This window comes from Sciurus vulgaris (assembly GCF_902686455.1).
Source record: "Sciurus vulgaris genome assembly, chromosome: 8".
NCBI classification, from domain to species: Eukaryota; Metazoa; Chordata; class Mammalia; order Rodentia; family Sciuridae; genus Sciurus; species Sciurus vulgaris.
The window spans coordinates 104,775,784-104,799,278 of record NC_136468.1 but is presented as its reverse complement, the minus strand read 5'-3'; the positions used below and the strand labels follow the sequence as shown (position 1 = coordinate 104,799,278).

Here is a 23,495-nt window from a genome sequence, read left to right as displayed (position 1 = left end):
CACCGATTATTTTGTGTCCCCATACACACGCCTCTGGTACCAGAAATTGAACTCATGGACCTTCTGACATCTTCAGACCCCAGCATTCTTTTTTTTTGAAACTGAGTCTAAATTGTCAAGGCTTACTTCAAACTTGTGAACTTGTGATCCTCCTGCTCAGCCTCCTGGGTTACTGGGATCACAGGTGTGTGCCACTGCACCCAGTTATTTGTATATTTTTACTAGTCAAAGGTTTATTACACTTGTCAAAAAAACAACTTTTATATTCTCTATTCTCCATTTCTAATTTTTATTTTCTTCCTTCTGCTTTTATTTTAGTTTGTCTAATTCCTTGAGATAGCTATTATTTATTTAGGTTGAGGGACTGAACCCAGGGACTCTTTTACCATTGAGCCACATCCCCAGCCTATTTTTTTTTTTTTTTTTTTTTTTTTTTTTTTTTTTTTGGACAGGGTCTTGCTAAATTGCTTAGGGCCTAAGTTGCTGAGGCTGGCTTTGAACTTGTGGTCCTACTACTTCAGCCTCCTGAGATACTGGGATTACAGGCATGCACCATCACACCTGGACTGACTCACTCTTTTAAAACATTTTTAGTTTAGATGTAATACTTTTATTCTTATGTGGTGCTGAGGATCAAATCCAGTGCCTCACATGTGCTAAACAAGCACTCTACCACTGAGCTAGAATTCCAGCCCTCATTCTGTTTTGGAGAGAGAGCAGGTACTGGGGATTGAACTCAGAGGCACTTGACCACTAAGCCACATCCCCAGTGATATTTTGTATTTTATTTAGAGAGGGTCTCACTGAGTTGCTTAGGGCCTTTCTAAGTTGCTGAGACTGGCTTTGAACTCTCAATCCTCCTGCCTCAGCCTCCCAAACTGCTGGGAGATATATACATACATACATATATATATATATATATATATATATATATATATATTTTTTTTTTTTTTTTTTTTTTTTTTTTTTTTTTAATGTTTTTATGTGGTGCTGAGGGTCGAGCCCAGTGCCTCACATGGGCTAGGAAAGCACTCTACCACTGAGCAACAACCTCAGCCCTCATTCTCTTTTTAATGAAAGCATTTACAAATATAAATTCCCTCAGGATTGCTTTTGCTTTATCCTGTTTCAATGTTTCACTTATCTCAAAAGTATTTAAATTTTTCCCTCTTATGAATTTTTCGACCCATTGATTTTTAAAAATCATTAATTTCCACAATTCGTGAATTTTCCAGTTTTCTTCCTGTTAAGTTTCTAATTGTGTTCCATTGTGATCAGAGAACACAGGATTCCAATCTCTTGATTGAGACTTGCTCTTCTTCTTCTTTTTTTTTTTTTTTTTTTTCAGTGCTGAGGATTGAACCCAGGGCTTCATGCTTGCAAGGCAAGCACTCTGCCAACTGAGCTATATCCCCAGCCCTGAGACTTGGTCTGTCTTGGAGAATGTTCTCTACATACTTGAGGGGAAAAAATGTGTTTTGCTGTTGTTGGGTGGTATTGTTAGGCTCAGTCAACTTTTGGCAAGTTACATATACTTAGCACATACACAAGAATATAGTGACAAGTGCAGTGAAGTGAAAATTCATGAGGTCACCACTCACCTTAAGAGCCTCACCAACATTTATGCTCTGCTCTGAGTGCACCTGTCATGTCTCCACAGGTGAGCATGTGTCGATTCCCTTCCTTTCCTTTGTGGGTTTAATACATATTTATAAATTCTATGCATTAGTTCTTTATTGGAGTTTCATAAAAATGGCATTGTACTCTTTGAGCTTCTACACCTTTTATTTCACATTGTTTCTGGATCTGTTCATGTCTAGAATGTTCTGACACAGTAACCCCTTATCCACCCTCTAAGGATGGACTTCTGGGTAGTTTGCATACTCTTGTCTGTCCCAGTCTCCTGGTTTCTCCTTTTACCTAGGTGCACCCAGACTTACAACAGGCTGTCCAGCAATCAGGTGGCACCCCAAGTAAGAAGGGCCTTCCCCAACCCCCCAAGGTGGCCTATAGCTGAGGGGACTCTGCTAAGCATGTTCCCACATTTCCTTAGCTCTGGCATTGGCCCACTATTGTTCCTACACTTTTCTCCATTTCTGCTTCTAGGGCTTCAGAGGGCAGAAAAGTTGGGAAAAGGCTCTTTAGGGGGCAAGAAGGCCCACCTGTGTGGTCTCAGATGTTAGTGGTACTCAGAGCTGCCAGAGGCCCCTCCCACCCTGACACCTCCCTTCCGTCTTCCCCTGCAGCCTCTAGGCTCCCAGACAGGCACCTCCTCCAGGACAGGCCTTGGCAGCTGGCCAAGAATACCAGGCACTCCCCTCCTCCCTGGGTTCCTGTTTCCCTCACAGTTCTAGTCTCTCTTGCTGGACAGGAAGGCCCTCAGGGGCAAGGTCTCAGGGCCAGGACAAAAAACAGGGGCCACCTGGACCCCACCAATCTGGATGGGCAGATAGTAGCCAGGATCAACTCTGCACCCTCCAGGGGGCAACAAGCAGAGGCCTCTAGGAGGACAGAGCCTAGTGCTTGTGAGGGCCTTGGCTGGGTTGGGGTGTCCAAGACAGCTGGATCCCTGCCCCAGGACACACCCAGGGAAGGTGACATGATGGCAAATGTCACCCAGGCAAGCCTGGGACACTTCACAAAATAGCTCTCCAGCTGAAGCCAACTTGGAAAATTCCAGGGAAAAGGAAATTTACCATAGAGCTGGGAATAGCTGAGGCTTGGTTCAGAACATCCAGAGCTTGATGTAGGGCACCAAAAGCCAGCTGTGGGTTGGGCCTGGTCCCCAAGGGAGACCACAGCCCCCCAGCATGAAGGAGGGACTCGTCCAGGCCCACCAAGAGGGAGTCCTTTAATAGAGATCGTAGACAGGAGACACGACAGGGTCAGGAGCCCTAATTGCACGAGCAGGCCCTGAGCCAGCAGATGCAGCGGCTTCTTCCTCCCCACCTGGGTGTGGGCCCGCAGGGTGGAGATGGAGAGGTGGTTTTAAAAAACACAGCTGTACTAATTCTTCACTTTCACAGAAAAGGGGAACTTGGGAGAGCAGCCCATTAGAGAAATTTTACACAGAGCTGAGTCTGCGAGCCCAACTGGAGACAGCTGACGCTCACAGTCTCCTCCCACTGCACTGTTCCTCCCTGAGCTGTCTGCATACTAGAAGGGCAGAAAGCACAGGGAAGCCTGGGCTGGCTGTTTAACAGAGGAACATGCCGACTTAAATAGCTTTCCCCTCCCTTTCTCAGCTGTTAGTGTTTCTACACTATGTACATTGTTGTGCTTTATAGCTCCCCTGCCCCCCAGCCTCTGCCTGAAGCTTAGGGTGGGGGGAGGAACCCCACACCACACACAATGCCAGCTGGGCAAGAGCTCTAGGCCCCTGAACTATGCATTCTGCATGGTACTGAGAGCAGGGGCTGCAGGGCACAGGCCACTAGAGCTGCAGGCCAAGGAGAGAGACAGCCTCATTGCACACCCGACTCTTCTCCCAAAAAGGAGTGGAAACAGAAGGGTCAATGCTGGACAAGATGCAGGCTGGGTGGGAGCAGGCAGGGGTGGAAGGACAAGGTGCAAGGCTGTGAGATTAGGGGTATAGGGTGTGTGTGCAGCGGGTGGGCAGGGCACCTCAGCAAAACCGTTTTGCAGCAGTGAACCTGGTGGAGGGAGGGTGATGGTGGCCACTGGCTTAGGGGCCCCTCCAACAGAGCACAAGCTGCTTCCACAGTTCAGGGCTGGGACCAGCAGTGGCAGACCCTGGCTCTGGACATGTGATGAGTTTTGGGAAGGTGTGCCAGGTGTCCTGTAGGGCTCTGCAAGGAGGGCAGGCTGTGGTGACATCTTTGAGTGTGTCCCTGCTAGGCCAGGGGTTAACACAGGATCAGTTGTTCTCAAAGAGAGAGAGCAGATCATCATTGCTGTTTGTGGGGAGGTCAGGTGGGCCCAGGTAGGACAGCAGCTCATCAGGGTTGGTCAGTTCTGGGAGCAGCTGAGGACAAAGCAAACATGTCAGCAACTCTAGTCTCAGACCCATCATGCCAAGTGGCCATACTGCCCCTGCATCCAAGGCCTGTTCCCAGGCCCTGCAAGGATGCTAAGTGGCCCCTTACCTAATGAAGGATGTATGCCTGGGCCTTACTGACAGCCTGCATAGTTGCCTGAGATCTCCCAGTGAAAGGCTGCTCTGGGGCCAGGAATAGTTTATGGCATGCTGCTCTATACTACCAGGAACCAGAGTGCCCATCCAAGGTGGCCCAGCTGCGCAGTGGAGGTGCACAGGCCTAAAGAGGATCCCCACTGTGATTCTCAGGGGTGAATGTGGGTAGCAGAACTCCAAGCCTCTAGAATTTTCTGCTCTGGGCTGCTTGTTCTAATCTTTTTCATGTGGAACTTCAATGAATTTCCACCAGGGTTCAGGAATGGTCAACCCTGTCTTTTAGGCACTGGGCTTGAGTTCACACACTGCCTGTGTATCAAGAGGCAGAACCACTGAATGAGTGGACAGGTCAAGTCAGATTCTAAGGAGTGCAGCAGAAACTTCCAGCCCAGTCATCTCTGAGGACTCTGCATACACCTACTGCAGCACCCAGACAGGCCACTCGTTAACCACACAGGGTACCTGGAACCTCACAGATATTTCAGGTACCCAACACATGAATAAGAGCTGCATTTGGTTGACATTATCTGGATGGTTCTCCCTGAGGGATCACTGTCTTGCCTCCTACAAAGCACAGTGGACCCAGGGACAATGGACAAGCCACCTCCAGCAACTCCCACATGTTCCCCCTGCACAGGGCCTATTACTCACATCCAGGGCTGGTTCTGGGGCCTCCCCTGCCCCAGACATGCTGGGGGGCCCCATCACGCCTGTGGCAGGATTGAAGGCCAGTTCACCAACAGACCCTGAGCTTGCTTGACCCAGGGTCTGCCGGGATGCAGGAGGAGGGTTTGGATGGTGCAGTTGGGGACCTGAGGGTGCCCCAAGATTGGAGGTGTGTAGCCCTGGTGGCCCAGGATTATGGGCTGGGTCCAAGTGGCCCACTGGTGCCATCTGAAGATGGAGAGAAAAACTTGTTAAAGTCTTTCCAAGGGCTCCCTGGAAGGATCTCACCCTCACCCTCTGGATCCCTTTTACCACACTGACCTGGCCTGGGAGGCAGGGAGCAGACTTCTCTGGAGTCAGGAGGCTGCTGGGAATGTCAGACTGGTAGGAAATGGGAGGTGGCCCCGGGGTGAATTCAGGAAGGCTTGGGGTGCTGGGTGTAGTGGGTGGGAAAGACTCTGGGAAGGGTCCAGGCCCTAGGAAGCTGGAACCTATGAGAAGAGAGTCAGGTCAGGAGGGCTCATGTGGCAGAAGGGCCAGGAACATGCCAACTGTGGCACAGGTAGGATAGAGTGCTCACCCACTGACAACAGTGATTTGACATTTCTTTTCATTGATGGAAGAGGGAACTGGCCTTGGGATGATCCTAGGAATAGGGGCCTCCAGGGTGATGAAATGGGACCCACCACAACAAAGTGCACTGTACCTGCATAGTAGCTCCCCAATGGATGCCCTGGCCAGGAGCCAGTCAGTGGGGGTGTTCTAGTCAAGAGACCCTTACTCTAAATTGGGGGAAAGAGGACAGAGGCCGCACTATCCATTTCTAGGGCCATGGCCAAGACTGTACTTCCACCACCACACCCCTGAGATGGAATGTGAAGGACAGATACCCTTGGCATGTTTTGCTTGGATATTTATAAAGCAGGTACATGGCCTGCATGGTGACACTTCCACAGGCCAGGAGACTCTAGAGAGGATGAGTCATTGGCCCAGAGTCACCTGAAGTTTGAGGCTGTGTGTGCTGTACTCACCCTGGCCAGGGTAGTCGCTGGGGGCAGGGGCTGAAGGGGGCTGCAAGGGGGCAAAAGGGGCAGCACCAGGGCCCAGGGCTGCAATCATCTCCATCACGCTGGGCATGAGCACATGGGCAGGGCTCACGGTGCGACAGCGCTTCAGCACCGGCCCATCTGGCTCCTCCTTGATGTGCACATCAGGCTTCACGGGCACTGGCTTCCAGCTGCATGTGGGGTCGATGGTGATCTCCTCATAGTCGGAGCTAGGCAGGGACATAAGGGTACTGGTCACCTGCTATCTAACCAGAACCTGCTGCCCCTCAGTCCCAAGAAAGTTTCCAATCAGACCCTCTACTCAAACACTCCGCTACCCAGCACCTTTCAGGTGCTATGCATGATGCTATGCCTGGGACTGATACACATGGGGGACATGGCACTGCCTCTAGTCTGAACTGAGCCACTCCAGGGTAGTAAAGAGCTCAGAAGACTACATTCATCCCAGGACTGCCCTCTGGTGGCCACAGACACAGGGGTGTCAGGAAGAAGACACTTACTTCTGAATGTATATCAGGATGCCCAGCATGTACTGGTCCACCTCCAGACCCTCCAGCAATGCTGTCTTGCTGCAGATAACAAAAGAGGATATGGCTTAGAGGCCTTGCCCAACCTCATCCTGAGCACAGACACTGTCATTTCTCAAACCCAAGACCTGTGTCAGGTCTCAATAGTGACCCTGAGTGAGGCAACCCTGAATGAGGTAACTGTCCAAGACGACCCCATGTGAGGTGACCCTATATACAGTGATTATAAGAGATAACCCCATGTGACGTAAACTTAGATGAAGTCACCCTGCATAAAAAAACTGCCCATGATGCCCTTGTGTGAGGTGACTATAAGAAGTTAAGATTTGTGAGGTGAATGGGCATGAGGTGACCCTGCATAAGGCTACCCCATGGATGGTTTCTGCCCCTGGGGAATACTGGCCAAATTATGTTGTTATATTGTGTGCAAGTATGAATATGTAACAACAAATCATACCATATGTACAACTATAATGTACCAATTAAGAAAATATGGGAAAAAAAATAAGGTTTCTGCCCTGAGCTGAGCCCTCCTTCCAGCAGGCTTGAGTATTTGGAAATTTCACCTATAAAAGTCTCTGAGGACATGGCAGTTCCTCCCTTGTCACATGCCACAAGACTCACTTGCATACAGGGCACCTCCAGGTCCCTCGCTCACAGTTGAGCTGCAGGTATGACTCCAGGTCAAAGCACTGCCAAGAGAAGGGAGACAGGTCATTTCTCAGTGTGAGCCAGGGTAGGAGTAATCTGTTTTCTGGATTTCTGGAATATGTCTTATTCACATGCATGTTTGAGATACCTCATGAATCAGGCTTCTGCTGTAATATCATTCTTTTCTTTCTTTCTTTTTTTTTTTTTTGGTATTGGGGATTAAACCCAGGGGTGCTTTACCACTGAGCTACGTCCCCAATCCTTTTAATTTTTATTTGGAGACAGGGTCTCAGTAAGTTGGTAAGGGACTTGCTAAATTGCCAAGACTGGCCTTGAATTTGTGATCCTCCTGCCTCAGCCTCCCAAGTTGCTGGGATTACAGGCATGCACCACCACGCCTGGCTCCACTGTAACATCATTCTAAGGGACCAAGCTTGGGAATATCCCAAGCAGCCCTCACCAGAACTGGAAGCCCCTGTGACCAAAGTAAGAATTGGGCAATTGTACTGACAAGAGACCACTGCCAAAACACCCTGTTAAAGATAAAACTATAGTACAGAGCAGCACATAACAGAGGGGGAGGAGCGTGCAGTTTCTTGTCCAACACTGGGTATTTCTGCAAAGACAGAAACTCTCGTGGTGGGGCAGGAAGTAGACTGCACCCGAATCCTTATGCCTTTTAACAGTGGAACCCTGTGAATGCAGTAGCTAGTAGAGAAGTTAATAAAATGGTGATTATATTTAGAAGAAACAAAAGCCTAACGTCAAGGCAGCCAGGCCCAGTGGCCTTCATGGCAGGCCTGGTCCATCAGCCTAGTGGCTTAGGTGTTCAGATTCCACTTCTGCCCCAGAGGATGAGGCTGAGGTGTCAGCTCAAAACAGTTTTCTTAATTGTTGATAAACATTTTGTTTTTATTTGAAGCTCTTACAAATCAAATAGCTATGAACATTACTGTGTATGTTTCTGTTGGATATAGAGTCAGAAGTATAACTGCTTCACTATGAAGCATATATATTTTTAAAATGCTACCAAACACCTTTCTCAAGTTTTTCCAATTTAGAATCTATCCAATACTGTCTCAATCTTCTGGTTGCTCCACAAAATCAAAATATTTTAAAGGCAGCAAATTCAGGCAAAGTTCTGCAGTGACCACCCACCTACCTGTATGTGGCGACAATCATGACCACGGGTAGGGAGCTGGATTCTGCGGAAGGTGATGGGGCACTTCAGGGACACCTTGATAGCTGTCTGCTCCACCCCATCCTCTCCATTGGGTCCAGGGGTGCCAGGGATGGTGCCACTGCTGAAGTTCCGCTTTACTGACATCAACAGGGAAAAAGACTTGAGGAAAAGATCCCCAACATGGGGAGGACATGAATGGGGAAGCCAGTCAGGGACACTGAATGATCAACAGCTCCAGGGTGACACCTGTAGCTAACCACTGCCATCAGCCTGGGAGGAGATGCATTGTGTGAATGGGGATGTGCCACATGTAGCACTGTTCAGCTCAGGCACAGCCCCAATGGTTGGGGGTCACTCACTCTTGGTGATGCAGTGCTCAGCAGGCAGGAGGCGCTTCTTGAGGAGGCCCTGCAGTACGGACCGGACGGATGGACGATGCACCAGCTGCAGCACGAAGAGATGGGACTGCAACACAATGGAGGATGTTGTGTGCAGGAGGAACACAGGCTGGGGGGATGTGGGGACATGGTTTTGGGGGAACACAGATGGAGAAGAGTAGCTGTGTTAGGGGTGCCAGGCTGGAAAGGGAGGGTTTGGGGTAGGAGACAGTTGTGGGGAGCGGACCAGGCCAGCCATGTTCCTTGTAACTAGGCCCTATCTTCCTGAGTGCTAAAGCAAAGGCAGGATGCTTTCTACTTTCCTGAAGCCCAGAAGATTCTGGCCTCAGGCTGCTGGTCCTCCCCACACTCGAACATCTCAATAGCTTTATTGGGCATCCTGTCCTTGTTCATCCACTGCCTAGGTTCTCACCTTGCCATAAAAACACAATACTTGGGCTGGGATTGTAGCTCAGTGGTAAAGTGCTTGCCTAGCACGTGTGAGGCACTGGGTTCAATTCTCAGCACCACATATAAATAAATAAAATAAAGGTCCTTTGGCAACTAAAAAAATATTAAAAACAAAAACAATACCTGAAGGTCCTGTATATCTCCCTGTTCATGGCATCCAATCTTACTGATACTGTGTCTGAGTTCAAACCTAAGTCTGAGCTGCCCCATCCCTAGGCCCTGGGTACACATGTAGCTCATGTGTAGCTCTGTGTGAGATCCTGCTGGCTGGAACATGGGTGATGTGGAACCCACTATGGATAGAACTCTATGAATTTTCTACACAACTTGGTTTCTCTCATTTTATCAATATGAGCATCAAATCTAATAACATAATCTAACTGAAAAATAGCTAGGATGTATTTAACTGGATCCCTTTTTAAGGGCAAGTAGAAAAGAGCTTAAGATAAAAAGTGGTAACAAGAAGCAAAGCCTTTTTCTTCAAGGATAAAGCCCCATGTCCCCCTGGCCCCACCCATCCTCAGCCCATCCATGACTCCAGGGATGGTGAGCCAGGTGGTATTTCAGACAAGCCCTGCCCATGCCCTACAGGAACTCACGCAGCAACAGGCGGTGACAGTGATCTGGATGGTGTTGCGGCCTGGCTGGCACACGTGCTTCAGATAGAGGGGCTTGTGCGAGGTCTTATTGTCTCCACGCTCAATGGTGAGGGGAGTGGCATTGACGCTGACCTGAACCGAGGCTGGCCAGTTGGTGTTCATTTGTCGGTCCTCGTGGTGGTAGCACTTGAACTGCAGTTCCAAGTCAGGCCTGCACCAGGAAAAAGATGACCAGAGAATTCACACTGGTCATCCCATGGGTGGGGATGGAAGGGCTGGGGCTGGGCAGTTGGGCTCACCTCAGCATCAGAGTCTTATAGACTGAGTCTCGAAGCTGGAAGACGTGGTTGCTAACAGCCAGGTTGTGCTGCAGTCTGAAGGGCTCCAGGACAACCCCATCCCTTACAGGGAAGGTCAACCGCAGTTCATCACAAGGACCATTTCCTGGTGACAGAGACCATGTTGGCTATAAACTGGGCACAGAGCATCTGTAGTTACTCAAAGAGGGAGGCTGCACCTGGGAGCCCCACTAGGAAAGCCCCACAGTCAGATAAAGGGAATACCAGGACAGTGCCCCACAGTCAGGGTCTCAGACAGCTTCTCTCCTGAGACACTGGCCTATATAGGTCCTAATGTTAATTCTGCCTCAGTTACCCAGCTCAGTGTCCAGTGAACTATGATAGGGGAACATGATCCCAACTTGGACAGAAGATGTTTACAGTGTTAGAGACCAGAAGGCCAGAATGTCAGTGGACATCACACAATTGCTCAATTGAGGTTTCAGGAACTTCTGCCGTGCTGGACTCCTTCAAAGAAGGGATTCTTAGCCAAAGATAGGCTTCAATTTTATATACAAAAATTGTATCCACGGGTATTTTCCTGTAGAGATCTACAGTTCTAGCAGATCTACACAGAGCCATATATAGAAAACAAAGGTGAAGGTCTGGCACCAAACAGTCTATCTTTAAGATGGAAACCTTAGCTTTACTTGGGATCCAGCAACTGCCCCTGCTCTCCCAAGTTTCCCTGAGACTCTGGAGTCCTGGTATTCCCTTTATCTATACAGCCTGTCACAGCTGTTGTCCCAAGAGTGAACACTCACCAGAGGGCGATGGGTGCAAGGAGCTGAGGCCTGGTTTGAGGTCAGGCAGGAAGGGAGACTTGACCTCCTGGCTTGGGGACATGTACGGGACACTGCTGCTGGGTGTCATGGGTGGTGTGGGGTTGCCTGGCAGTGGGGAACTGGGGTAGCCAGGGATGGAACGGGCAGGCTGTAGGGATTGAGCACAAACTGTTAAAACAGAATGGCAGGATGGGTGGAGGAAAGTTGTTCATGTAGCACCCACTGGGAAACATGAGAACAGAGGTAGAAAGGAGGCAGCCCCTCTGTCCACATGCCCACCCTGTGAGCCTCCCGGCCATCCACCCAGCAGAGCCCCATACCCCACTCAGGCCAGGCTGGCTGTAGCTGACGCTGCCCCCGTTGAAGCTGGTGCCCTGCCCGTTGAACTGCTCTGTGGGCTGTGAGAGAGAAAACTGAGTGCACGTGGGCCCTGCCCCCAGGTGAATCCCCAGGGCCTGATCCTAGAAGCCCACCACACACAGTGCTGCCAGTCTACATATTCTTTATGCCCTGTTATATAGCCCACATATTCCACAACACGTTACCAATATCATAATGTAAAAAGTTACCACCATAGAAAAAGGGGTGACCCCACATGTGGAAAGGGATGAAATGACACAGGTGCACTTAACCCTCCCCTTCTTATCCTCCGCCAACTGAACCAACCTGCCCACCCAGACTCCTAGTGAGGTGTTCTCCACCCACTATGTGCCCAGATGGTGTACCACCAGCAGAAAAGGCCTGTTTCCTTAACAGGTTTCTCTACAGCAAGCAAAGGGAATGGGGACACTTTTTCATAAAGAATGTCAGAATGCTTGGGTGCCTGCCTGCTGCTCCCTATGCCAAATTTCCAGAGACATACATGAATCTTGCAGAGGTTCCTTTCAGAATTGAACCCTGAACTGACTGGGAACCCTGTGAGGTTCCACCCACTCCCTGGCTAGCCTGTATCCATCAAGGGCAGGACTGCCTCGAGGTCCCCACTATGTCCCATGGCAATGGGCCTGGCATTGGCCAGGGGAGCTGGCCCTACCTTGTAGTGCAGTCCTGCAGGGCCTGGTGCAGACAGGGACTGGCCCATACCCTGCTGCAGGGGCAGCCTGTGCCCAGGGTAAGAGGGGGAAGGGGCAGGGGGTTGCCCAGGGCCAGGCGCGTACTGGGCAGTGCTGGGTGTGTACTGGCCTCCTTGCAGGTACTGCTGCCCTGGATACACCTGAAGAAGAAGCAAATACCCCAGGGGAGAAAGAAGAGGCATCAGCAGGGAAACAGTGCCCCATGTGCTGAGGGCAGGGTCCCCTTGTCCTGCTAAGCACGGGCAAATTTCTCACTGCAGAAGCTGCTCTTACCACAGCTCTGAGGTCACCTGGGTGAGGGAAATGGCACCCAGGGCTCCAGGTTGGGCAATCAAGACACTCACCTCAGAGTAGGCTCTCTTGACCCCTTGTCGGGGCAGCGGCTGGGCCTGGGGAGGACCAGGGTACCCATGCTGGGGTAGGCGTTGCCCTGCATACAAGGGTGTCATGCCTCCTGCCCGGGTGGGGTTCATGGCCATGGGGGAGAGGCCAGAGGGGCCCATCATCCCTCCCATGCCAGTAGGGTTCATGCCAGGGGGAACGCTGGGCCCCCGGGGACCTCCATGCTGCAGAAACTGGCTGTTAAAAGACTGTCCAGTCCCCATCTGGGAAGAGAAAAAGAAGGAATGGTCCACACTCCCCCCACAAATGGGCACATGGCCCACTGGTGCTGTGGGCACACACCCCTTGCTACTGACTTCAGGGTCTCCCCCTCAGAACCTTATTCTTCCTACTCGTTTCCCTTTCACTGGTCTCATGAGCCCCTTGTGAGCACATTCCATGCTTGACCCCAACACCTTGCTGATGCCAAGTCCTCCTGCTAAATGAGAGGAGCTGGGGGGTGGCCCTCACCGCTCCATACTGGCTCAGCTCCTGGCTCTGCTTCTCTTGCAGTGCAGCCACGGTGGCTGTGGCTGTGGCGGTGGCGGTGGCTGCAGCGGCAGCCACAGCAGCCGCAGCTGCAGCTTGTGTGAAGTCAGTGGAGGGTCGTGCAGCATGTGAGGGGAGGCCCAGTCCTCCTGGGCCACCTGCATATCTGCAAGAGACACAGGACTGCCACGCTCTCTGCACAGGCTCACCCTAGGGCCACATAGCACTTAGGGGGAGCCAATTCTTTCCAGACTCTCCATGGTAGCTGCTGGAGCCAGTAGGGAAGCAGAGAGGCAACGTCCAACAATTCAGAGGTGCCCGCCAGGTTGACAGCTTCTAGCCATCTGTCAGGTGAGGGGTCCTGCTTACCCGGTGGTGAAGCTGGGGCCCCCGGGGTAGCCCCCACGGCCATACACACTTTGCTGCACGTAGCCCTTGCTAGCACCACCTTCAGCAAATGCCTGCTGTCCCAGGCATTGCGGGGAGGTCAAGGCGGAGCTGCCACCTGCCACACCAGGCATCATGGAGCCACCAGGGGGGCTTCCTGCAGGGCCCATGGGGTTCCCCAGAACCTACAAGGAAGTGGGAATCACCAAAGGGAAGCAGCCAAAGCACTCTCTTCAAGCTGTAGTTCTAAAGTACTAGAAACCAAAAGACCTGGTTAGGGGTGGTAGAGGGAACGAACTCTGGGGGGGAAGTAGTTGCCCATAGGTCAGGTTAGGGTGGTTTGTGGAGGCCAGCTGAAGATGGAAGAAAATCCCAGGCAGTGTGAAAGAACCAGCACCCAAGGACCTGAGAGAATCAGGAAGTCCCACCTTTATGTCCCAGCCTCCCCACTTAACCTCCTTGTCTCTCAGAGCTGTAAGGCACTGCCAAGGCTCTTGCTGCTTGGGGGAGGGACCCAGGTAGATGCTCACCTGGCTCTGTGTCGCGTTGCCGACTCCCCACACGGTAGTGACCACGGATAGTGACCCAGCTGGCTGAGTGGCGCTTTGTTGCCAAGGCACAGACTCGTATGCAAATGAACCATCACTACAGGGAGAGTGGCTGGTGAGGCCTAGGTCAGGAGGCCACAGGTGCCCAAGAGCACAGGGCCTGCAAGGGACAGGCCACAGGAGCCCACACTCACCCATGTGGCGCGGGGGGCAGGGCAGGTTTCATGGGGTTCATGGAGTTCATTGGCGATAGAGCAGCCCTACAGACCGGGTCTGCCAGTGCTTATCTGGGATTCTGTTGCTCTGGCTGCTGGACAGGAGGGAAAGGATGTGAACTTAGATGCAGCCAGAGACCCTTTCAGCAGAGTAGAAGGAGCCCACGGCCACCAGGCCAGCCCCTTCCTCTGCTAGGGATGGCTGACATTGGCTCCAGTCGCGGGTAGGACAGTGGAAGACGCTGATATTGGCTAACCAGCCCAACCTCTGTGACTCAAACCCAGCCTGGAAGCTGGCATGAAGCCTTTCTGACCCAGGCTTTGCCACCCAGAACCCCTGGATCCACCCTGGAAACAAACTGATTCCAAATATTTTCCACATTCTCCCCAACACCAAGAACTGGATATCCATATAAAGCTATTTTAAAAAGTCACCCCATAGTGATTATGGGCTAGAAGAGAGGTTGTCAAAAGCCCCTTGGGAGGTGCTGGCATGGAGGACACAGGGCCAAGGAGGGCATCACCAACTTGGAGTCTTGATCGACCTGAGCGGAGAACTGGGGAGGGGCAGTGCTAGGTGTGAGTTCTGAGGCAGGAGCTGAGAAGGTCAAGAAGCAGGTACAGAATAGCTACCTTCCGGCCTGGGGAGGGGAATGTGGGATACCTGCTGAAGCAGGGCATGTAGAAAAGCAGCTCAGGCCCTGGCTGGCAGTTCCCTCCCACCAAGAGGGCAGTAAAAGGGCTCCAGGCCAGGGAAGGTCAAAACTGATCCCGATGCCACTGGAGAAGCTGACTGAAACTGCGGGCACAGGGGCCCGGCAAGCAGTCCTGCCCCCACAGGCCCATCTTGACATTCAGAGTAAGCTTCCAATAGGGCAGGGACACACAAAGAACAACAGGCGGAGGACTGGTGGGCACCAGAGCCTTGGCAGGGACCCAAAATGGCAGGTGTTTATAAGCAGGGGTGGGGGAAAGCGATGTTGTACCACCTCTGTAGGACCAGGGTAGGTGAACCATAGGGACATGGTCATGGCAGACAGTAGGTCAGTAGAGAGTACAGCAGGCAGGCACTTGTAGGACATCTCGCCAGTACTACAGAATTCAGCCTGCTGTAATGAGTTTGCTTCCCCATTTGGTAAGTGAGCCACAGGAATGACAACACCTTTGATCTGTTTCCAAGTGCCATATTCCATACACTGCCACGAGCAAGGTCCTTACCCGAGCCAGGCCCAGACACCCCCAGGCCCTACCCCTATACTGCCTCCTTCACCCAAAACTGGCACTAACTCAGGTACTAACATATCTAGGCCACCCCATGTCTACCTCTGCCTGGTCTGACTACAGGGCAAGTTGTGGGTGGTTCTCAGGAAGTCTCGAGGGGAAGCTAGGGCATGTTCCACCCTGGAACTCACAGCTTTTACGGGCTGCAAGGCTGCCACACACACACACAAATATCCCACAAGGTATGCCGACCTTTTGTGGTTCCCATCTTGCCACCCTACTACTTACAGGACCAATCAAGAGAGAGAAGGTAAGAGAAGGTAACTCCAGCGTGAAGGTAACCCCAGCACCCACCTAACTTTCCAAAGTGTTGCTTGGGGGTCTCACCCATAACTCAGCACTGATTGAGGTAGAACATCCTCATCTGTTCTGTTAATGACCTAGAGTCTCAGCAAGGGTGAACTATGCACCCAAGGGCCCAGAGCAGGTTAAGAGTGAGAGGTGTCTTAGCTGTGCCTTGGCAAACTGGACACCTGGACTTCCACTGGCTCTTCCCATACCCAGCAACAGGCCTGGTGGGGAAAGAGATCAATTAGGGGAGGAGGGAAAATGGGATGATATCCCAGCTACAGGAGTTAGGTCCCCTGTCCTCAAAGATGGCCAGACCCCACAGACCCTCCTCAAACCAAGTCGTGACCCAGGAAGCTTAGGACAGAAAAAAGTAGGGAATTAGGATGGCCCAGCCAGGCAAGGGGAGACTAGCATCCCCATCCCCGACTGCCTTTCCTGGGATGGTAACCCAGTAGGAAGGGGGACCTGCCAAAAGGCAGAAACTTTTTCCCGGACATGTTGGGTAGGGTCTGGAGCAATCATGGGGATTTCAGGAATTTGAATAGAGATATAATAATCAAGACCATGATACTGACAGAGGGACAGAACCATAGGTCAACTGAAGACACTAGAGACCTGGAAACAAACATAAAATATACCCAAAGGTATAAAGCAATTCAGTGGAGGAAGAAAGTCTCTCCAATGAATTGTGTTGGAAAAACTGGACATCTATAGTAAAACAGACAACAAAAAAACATAAAACCAGGGTGAGGCGAGGTAGCTGGGAATGTAGTCTAATGGTAGGATGCTTGCCTAGCATGCACGAGGACCTGGGATTGAGCCCCATTATTGGGGAAAAAACAAAACAGAAAACAACCCAGACCTCATACCTTACACTGAAATTAAACTCAAAATGAATTTGGTCCTAGGTATTATAAAATTATAAAATGTTTAGGAAAATCTGGAGAAAACCTTTGAGATCTAGGCTAAGCAAAGAGTTCCTACACCAAAAAAACTAAATTCATAAAAGAAAAAAATTGATGAACTGTACTTCATCAAAATTAAAAATTTTTAGGGATAGGGATGTAGTTCAGTGAGAGTGCTTGCCTAGCAGCTATAAGGCCCTGAGTTCAATACCCAGTATGGTGAAAAAGAAAAAAAAAATTTTTTTTCAGCTCAGTTAGGTGGTGCACACTTGTGACAACTCAGGACGTTGAGGCAAGAGAACCCCAAGTTTGAGGCCAGCCTAGGCAACTTACTGAGATCCCATCTCAAAATAAAAAAGGCTAGAGATGTGGCTTAGCAGTAGAGTGTCCTTGGGTTCAATCTCCAGCACCACAAAAAATAAAAATAAAAATAAACTTCCCCTGTATGAAAAACTGCTAAGAGGATGAAACAAGTTACAGACTGGGAGAAACATTTGCAAATCACATATCCAACCAAGGACTAGTATCAAATGTATAAAGAATTCTCTTAAGAAAAAAAAAAAATCCAGGGGCTGAGGTTGTGGCTCAGTGGGAGAAGGCTTGCCTTGCATTTGTGAAGCACTAGGTTTGATTCTCAGCACATAAATTAATGAATAAAATAAAGGTCCATCAACAACAAATAAATAAATAAATAAATAAGATTTTAAAAAATCCAATTGGAAAATACAAAGAGACATTTCACCAAAGAGGATATACAGATGGTAAATAAGCATATGAAAAGATGCTCAGCATCAACTAGTCAGCAGGGAAATGCACACTGAAACACAAAAAGATATCACTACATTTATCAGAATGATTAAAATAAAAAATAGTGACATCACCAAGCACTGGCAAGGAGAAACTGGATATCTCAGACATTGCTGGTGGGAATGTAAAATGGCACAACTGCTCTAAAAAAGTGTATCTAGCCATTTATTTTTGTTTGTTTGTTTTGGGTACTGAAGATTGACCCCAATGGTGCTCTACCACCAAGCTACCTCCCCTGCCCTTCTAATTTTTGGAGACAGACTCCTGCCAAGTTGCCCATATTGGCCCTGCACTTGCAAAGCTATCTCAGCCTTCTGAGTAGCTGGAATTACAGGTGTACACAACCAGCCATTTCTCTTTAAAAAAAAAAAAAAATTATTTTTAGTTATAGATGCACACAATATCTTTTATTTTTTTATATGTGGTGCTGAGGATCAAACCAGTGCCTCACAAGTGCGAGGCAAGCGTGGGTTAGCCATTTCTTATAAAACTAAGTACACAGGTACTAAACTATGATCCAGCAACTGCACTACTGGGCATTTACCTCAGAAAAATGAAAACTTAATATTCACATAAAAACCTGTACATGAATGTTTATAGAAGCTTTATTTGTAATAGCCATTGTAAAAGCTGAAGGATGGAAACAACCCAGATGTCCTTTGGTGAATGAATACTTAAATCAATTGTGATACATCCATAGCCTGGATACCAGAAAAAGGAATGAACTACTGATAACACACAACCACCTGGATGAATCTCCCGGGAACTATGCTAACTGGAAAAGCCAATTCCCAAAGTCTATATAGTATGATTCCTTTATTTGATTTTTTCCCCCTTCTGGTGCTGGTGATTGAACCAAGGGCCTTGTGCATGCGAGGCAAGCACTCTACCAACTGAGCTATATCCCTAGTCCCTTATTTTGCATTTTTGACACACCAAAATCAGGGAAATAAACAGACTGGTGGTTGCCAGGGGTTAAATTTAGTGGGGGAGGTAAATTTGTAATTTTGGCAGGAGGGAGAAGGATGTGAATATAAACCAGCAACAGGAAGGAGCCTGTAAACTGTATCAATGTAGTGTCCTGTGGCGATGTTATACTAGTTTTGCAAAATGTTACCACTGGGGAAAACTGGGTAAAGGATACAAGGGACTTCTGTGTTATTTCTTACAACTTCACATGATTCTACAATTACCTCAAAACAAAATTTTTAATTATAAACCTAGAAGGAGGAGGAGGAGGAGGAGGTGGCGCAGGAGCAGCAGCAGCAGCAGCAGCAGCAGCACCCGCCCCCCTATTAAGAGCTGTCCTGACAACCCTTCCCCAACCCAAAGTTAGCTGGGTTGGCCCAGCTCACTTTGCTGTCCCAAGTAGCATAGGGAGGAAATCAGGCAGTGAACAGAGCCTTTTGGTTACACAGGACAATAGCTCCCCAACTTCAGTGCATGACAATCAGCTCTCAGCCTGAGACAGGATGCCCAGCCCAATACTGTATCAAAAGGTTGGGCCAGGGTCCCAGCCTGCATTTCTAACATGTTTGTAGGTGCTGTTTCTGCTGACCACAGCAGAGGAGCCTCAGATCTATGTAGAGAGCTGGGGTGAGGAAGACAGGGTAGGCAAAGAGAAGCTCACAGCAGCCTCATGTGTCACATGGGACTGGGGAATTCCACCTGCAATGCTTCTCTGCTATGGGCAGAGACCACAGACATTTCCAGTTCCCCTTGAGTTTTCCTCTCTAAATGGAGAGGATTTCCTGTCAAACCCCTGAAGTGATGCCTCTGGTCTCCTGAAGGCATTTCTCTCTGTAAAACCCCCCATTCCCTGGGTCTGGTGTCTTATGACCCTCTGCTCCTGACCACAGAGAGGTGTTCTGTGAATTCAGACCCTCCTCCCACCTTCTGGTTCCCAGCCAGGGCTGGGAAAGAGGCTGGTTTACTCAAGGCCTGGCCTGCCTGGGGGCTTTCCTCCCACACTCTCCTTGCATACCAATTCCAGCTGAAAGCTAGGGTCTTGACTCACTTGAGGTCAGTCTAGAAGTCAACAAGTCTTTCTAGGGGTCAAGTCACGTTTTCCTCCAGAAACAGGGCTTCAAAAAACTCATTTTTCCAGACCCTTCTGCCCTGTGTGCTAAAGCAACCACACTCCAAGTCTCCTGGCTCCATCTACCTGTCTGAACAGCTAGGAGCAGGACCCAGTCAGTACGTAAGACTCCAGGAAGGCAGCCCTGCAGCAGTCCACCCCTTCTCAACAGGCTAAAAACAAAGCAGACTCTGTCAAGGCTTGACTAGGGTCAAGCCAACTCAAGAGAGGTTGGGGTCAAAAGGTCTCAGAGAAATGACAGCTTTAGAGTCTGGTACAATAGTATATGCCTATAGTTCGAGCTATTCAGGAGGCTTGGACAGAAGGATCACTTGAGCCTAGGAGTCTGGGACCAGCCCCGGCAACACAGAGATCTTCTTCACAAAAAGGGACCAAAAAAGAAAAAAGAAAAAAAGAAAGAAAAAAGAAATGACAGCTCTGGAATGTGAGAGAAGCAGGGTCTTAAGTGACAAAAGGTGAGGTGATCATGTGCACAGGCAACTGGAAGTCCTGCCTCTTCTACCTGTGAGGCCACAACACTAACTGGCTTTACTGTGGGGCTAAAAGTCAAGATATCAGATTTCATCAAGAAGTTCAGAATAAACATTGACCAATAGTCCAGGCATGGGGCATTTCAGTGAATGACTAAAGGGACAACCCAAATCTGGCTTCAGTTTACAGTGTGTAAAATGGGTATCTTGTGGCCACTCTAGGACTGCAGACACATGACTGCTTTTGTCATCAGCCCTTGAAGATCAATCCCAATAATGAGGATGCTCCCCAAACATGATGGGCCTGCCCTCCCAAAGTCTTCCCCAGATCTTTCTCTTCACTCCTACTTCCAGCCTGTGATCATCCCCTGGTGTGACAAGGGCCCCAGGTCAGTACTGCTGGGTGTAGTTAAGATTCCCTCACTTCTCCTGTTACCACTCTCAAGTGTCAAGGGATGCCCTCAGTGTAGCACGCCAGGACTTGGTGATGAGTCTGTCCACCTTATCTGTATCCACAAGTCACATGTTTTGTGTCCCTGTGAAATCTGCTACAACACAAATGTCTTAAAAGACATCACCACGGATGTCCTGTAACTACTAGAAAGAGGGTACCCTAGAGAGAAGGGGATCAGAGCCCAGGGAACCATGCGGAGAGGGGATTTTGTTTGTTTTCTTTTTTTGAGGGTTAGGGTTAGGGCAGGACAGGGAAGGTGAGTAGGGCAGTGGGCAGTGGGGATAGGATACCTAGAGGGAACAGGACACCTGGGAGACACAGGGCATCTGGGAGGGGTAAGCAAAGCACTGGGTGGTGGGGATAGGATATCTTGGGGGGCTGGGGAACCAGGACACTTGGGAGGCACAGGTGATGGGAGGGGGCAGACACAAGGTAGGTATCCCAGGAGAGTAGAGCACCCTCATGCCTGAGCTTCAGTATGTCAGCTTTGGACAAGGTGGCCTCATGAAAACCACGGCTGGGGACTGACAGGTCAGTGTCGTCTGGCCCAGGAGCAGCGCATTCTCTCCTCTGGCCGGTGGACGACCTCGAAGGACCCCTAACGGTGGGCACACAAGTGGGAATACAGGGTTGCACAGTGAAGGTGAGACCGCCTGGCCCCAGAGCAAGGAACCGCCAGGTTTGGGGTGAGGGCCGGATCAGTTTTCCTTGCTCAGAAAGAGCCAAAAGGCCACTTATACCCCCGGCCAACCCCCAACAAAGGCTCAGGGTAAGGATGGGACGAACCAGACACCCACAGAGCCGAGTATGCCCGAGACCACGACGCAAGCGTGGCAGGTGTCGGCAGGTGGGCGGTAGAGCCCTTGGCCTCCAGCCCGGCCATGATACCCGCCTCAGGCGCTGCAGCAGGCCGGGGGCACCTCGGGGGACCGGCCGCACCTGCCGGCCCGCACCTGCCGCACCTGCCCGCCCCCGCCACCCCGCACCTGCCTGCGGGCGGCGTAGCCAGGCGCCACCCCCGGGGCCCCGCTCACCTCCTCCCGGCCTGGCCCGGCCCCTCGCCGCGGCGGCCCCCGGCCCGCGCCGTTCCATGCGCTCAGCCCGCCCTCCGCGCCGCCCGCCGCCCCGGGGCCGCCGCCGCCCGCGCCATCGCGCCGCCGCCCGCTCCGAGGGCACAATGGAGCCGCCGCCGCGCCGCTCATGCATATGCATGACGCCGCGCCGCCGGCCCCGCCTCCCAGGCCAGAGCAGCGGAGCCCCGAGCCGGCGCTCGGGCTAAGGTGTCCGTGGGCCTGCGCGGCGTGGAGGGGTAGGATGGGCCAGGACCGTGGGCTGCCAGGCTGACAGGAGACACGACCAGACCGTAATCTGTGCCCCTCGCCCCCTCCACACCTTTCCGAACGCCGCGTCGGCAGAGCCACCGCGCGCTTCCTGCTCGCTGTCCGCCGGGGGCGGGGCGGGGCCGAGGCACCGGGGCGGAGCCGGGAGGGAGGTGCAGCGGAGCAGGAGGCGGGGGCTAGGGAAGGCGGGATCGGGGCGGGGCTTGGTGGAGGCGGAGCAGAGTGCGCCGGGCCTGGCTGATCCCAGCTCAGGCCTGGTCAGCGGGCGGTCCATTTCAGGCCCTTCAAAGCCCGGAGTACCTCGCCTCTGGCCGCCGGGACTTGGCCCGGCTAGTTTCGCTGCCTTCTCTTCCTACGGATCCCTTTGAATCCTTCGCGCCGGCCACGGGGGTGAGGAAGGACACAGCGGGGAGGCCGAGACACCGGGTGTCACCTGAGGGTTGGGGCTCTTGATAGGGACCCGAGAGGCCCCTCATTAAAATAGAAAAATATTTCGTGAACAATCTGCTGCCCTCACCTCTGAGTTCTCTCTTTCTCACAGCCCGTCTCCCTTGAAAAGTAACTATTAAGAACTTCCACCTGTATAAAATAGCGTCTCTTTGATCAGTTGGGACCATTCAAATGCTCTGATCAACCTTTAAGTATTCTGAATATTTTCCTACCCTAAGTTTAGGAAGACCACATTCTCCCGATCACGCACAATTATGATTATTGTAATTGTGACAAAATACTTATAACAAATGTACCATTTTGATTATTTTGAAGTGTTCAGCTCTGTGGTGTTAAGTACATGCATTGTTGTGCAATCGTCAACACTATCCATCTCCAGAACTTTTTTATCTTCCTTAACGGAAACTCCATATCCATTAAATACTAACTCCCCATCCCCACCTACCCAATCCCTGGCAATTCCCATTCTACTTTCTGTCTCCGTGAGTTAGACTTTTCCATGAGTACCTCATATAAATGGAATCATACAGTATTTTGAGGTGAGGATACTGAGCTACATCCCTGGTCCTTTTATTTTGTGTGTGTGTGGACATACCATATTTAGTTTATCCATTCATCCATCCAGGCAACCCTATAGTTAGTTTTTAACATTGCTGAAATTTCCTCCCTGAACCCTGTATTTTGTTTCTTGGGGGCAATTTGTAAATTGAACAAATGTGAGAAGCCTGCCACATGGCAGTCTTTTTTTTTTTTTTTTTTTTTTTTTTTTTTTTTTTTCCGCGGTGCTAGAGATTGAACCCAGGGCCTTGTGCTTCCAAGGCGAGCACTCTACCAACTGAGCTATCTCCCCAGCCCCCACATGGCAGTCTTATCTGATTGAACACTAGATTGGCCCTGGGAACAGGACAGACAGACCATTGCCCTTGGAACAAGCATATTAGAGGGTAAAATAGAAGGAAATGTCTTAACAGGTAATGATGTATCCATCAGGGAGAGTGTCAGGAAGAAAAATAATGCAAGACCTAATAGGAGGAATGATGGGACATAAGGGAAATTTTCTCTAGGGAATTGGCCTTAAACAGAACAAAGGAGAAGGCAGCACCAGTCCATTCTCCCTCAGAAAAGCTGTGTGTTTGCAAGGAGTTGCAGGCAGGTTTCTGGGGGAGGTCAGAAGTGGCCACACAGTGTCCAGGTATCCCCAGCACTGACAACTCTGTCATCCCCACCTGCTTCAGCAACTCCTGTCCCAGTGCCCCTGGGCAAGGCCACTTGCCTGCTCCTTTCTAAATGGTGCTTTCATTGATTACTATATACATTGTTAGAAACATTTTATTTACTGGAAAAAAAAATCTGCCTTCATGAAACCTTCCCTCTAAAATTACATAAAATAAGAATCCCCACCCACTTCATTATTTGGCAGCTTTTCACATATTAGAAGAAACTTTTAAATTTTTTTTATGCTTTCATTTTCATTTGTCCTAAGAATTTT

At 50.4% G+C, this 23,495-nt stretch overlaps 1 protein-coding gene across 8 annotated transcripts; it reads right to left on the bottom strand.

Annotated features, from left to right (window-relative positions):
* Positions 1 to 2,837: 2,837 nt before the first annotated feature.
* ZMIZ2 (zinc finger MIZ-type containing 2) lies at positions 2,838 to 21,709 on the bottom strand. Of its 8 annotated transcripts, none has more exons than XM_079150286.1 (19): positions 21,609 to 21,709; positions 13,890 to 14,002; positions 13,678 to 13,792; positions 13,130 to 13,332; positions 12,743 to 12,926; positions 12,235 to 12,495; positions 11,851 to 12,030; positions 11,138 to 11,230; positions 10,797 to 10,965; positions 9,994 to 10,138; positions 9,695 to 9,905; positions 8,607 to 8,712; positions 8,227 to 8,384; positions 7,038 to 7,105; positions 6,387 to 6,455; positions 5,851 to 6,095; positions 5,141 to 5,310; positions 4,805 to 5,047; positions 2,838 to 3,985 (listed from the first exon to the last, which is right to left on the bottom strand). In XM_079150286.1, exons 2-19 carry the CDS (start codon positions 13,937 to 13,939, stop codon positions 3,878 to 3,880), a joined length of 2,778 nt encoding a protein of 925 aa, XP_079006412.1. In that variant the 5' UTR covers positions 13,940 to 14,002; positions 21,609 to 21,709; the 3' UTR covers positions 2,838 to 3,877. The 8 variants fall into 8 exon arrangements, with proteins under 8 accessions (XP_079006412.1, XP_079006411.1, XP_079006409.1 ...); XM_079150285.1 differs by having other exon boundaries at positions 13,890 to 14,005; positions 21,609 to 21,673; XM_079150283.1 differs by lacking the exon at positions 21,609 to 21,709 and adding an exon at positions 21,251 to 21,575 and having other exon boundaries at positions 13,890 to 14,005.
* Between the last annotated feature and the right edge of the window lie 1,786 nt (positions 21,710 to 23,495).

Bases quoted from the DNA above. Each gene is read 5' to 3' on its own strand.
- ZMIZ2 (XM_079150286.1), bottom strand. From the start codon at position 13,939: ATGAACTCCATGAACCCCATGAAACCTGCCCTGCCCCCCGCGCCACAT. The intron at 13,333-13,677 runs GTGAGCATCTAC...ACTTCCTTGTAG, and splicing joins GCAACGCGACACAGAGCCAG to GTTCTGGGGAACCCCATGGG. The intron at 8,385-8,606 runs GTGAGTGACCCC...TGTTGATGTCAG, and splicing joins TGAGCACTGCATCACCAAGA to TAAAGCGGAACTTCAGCAGT.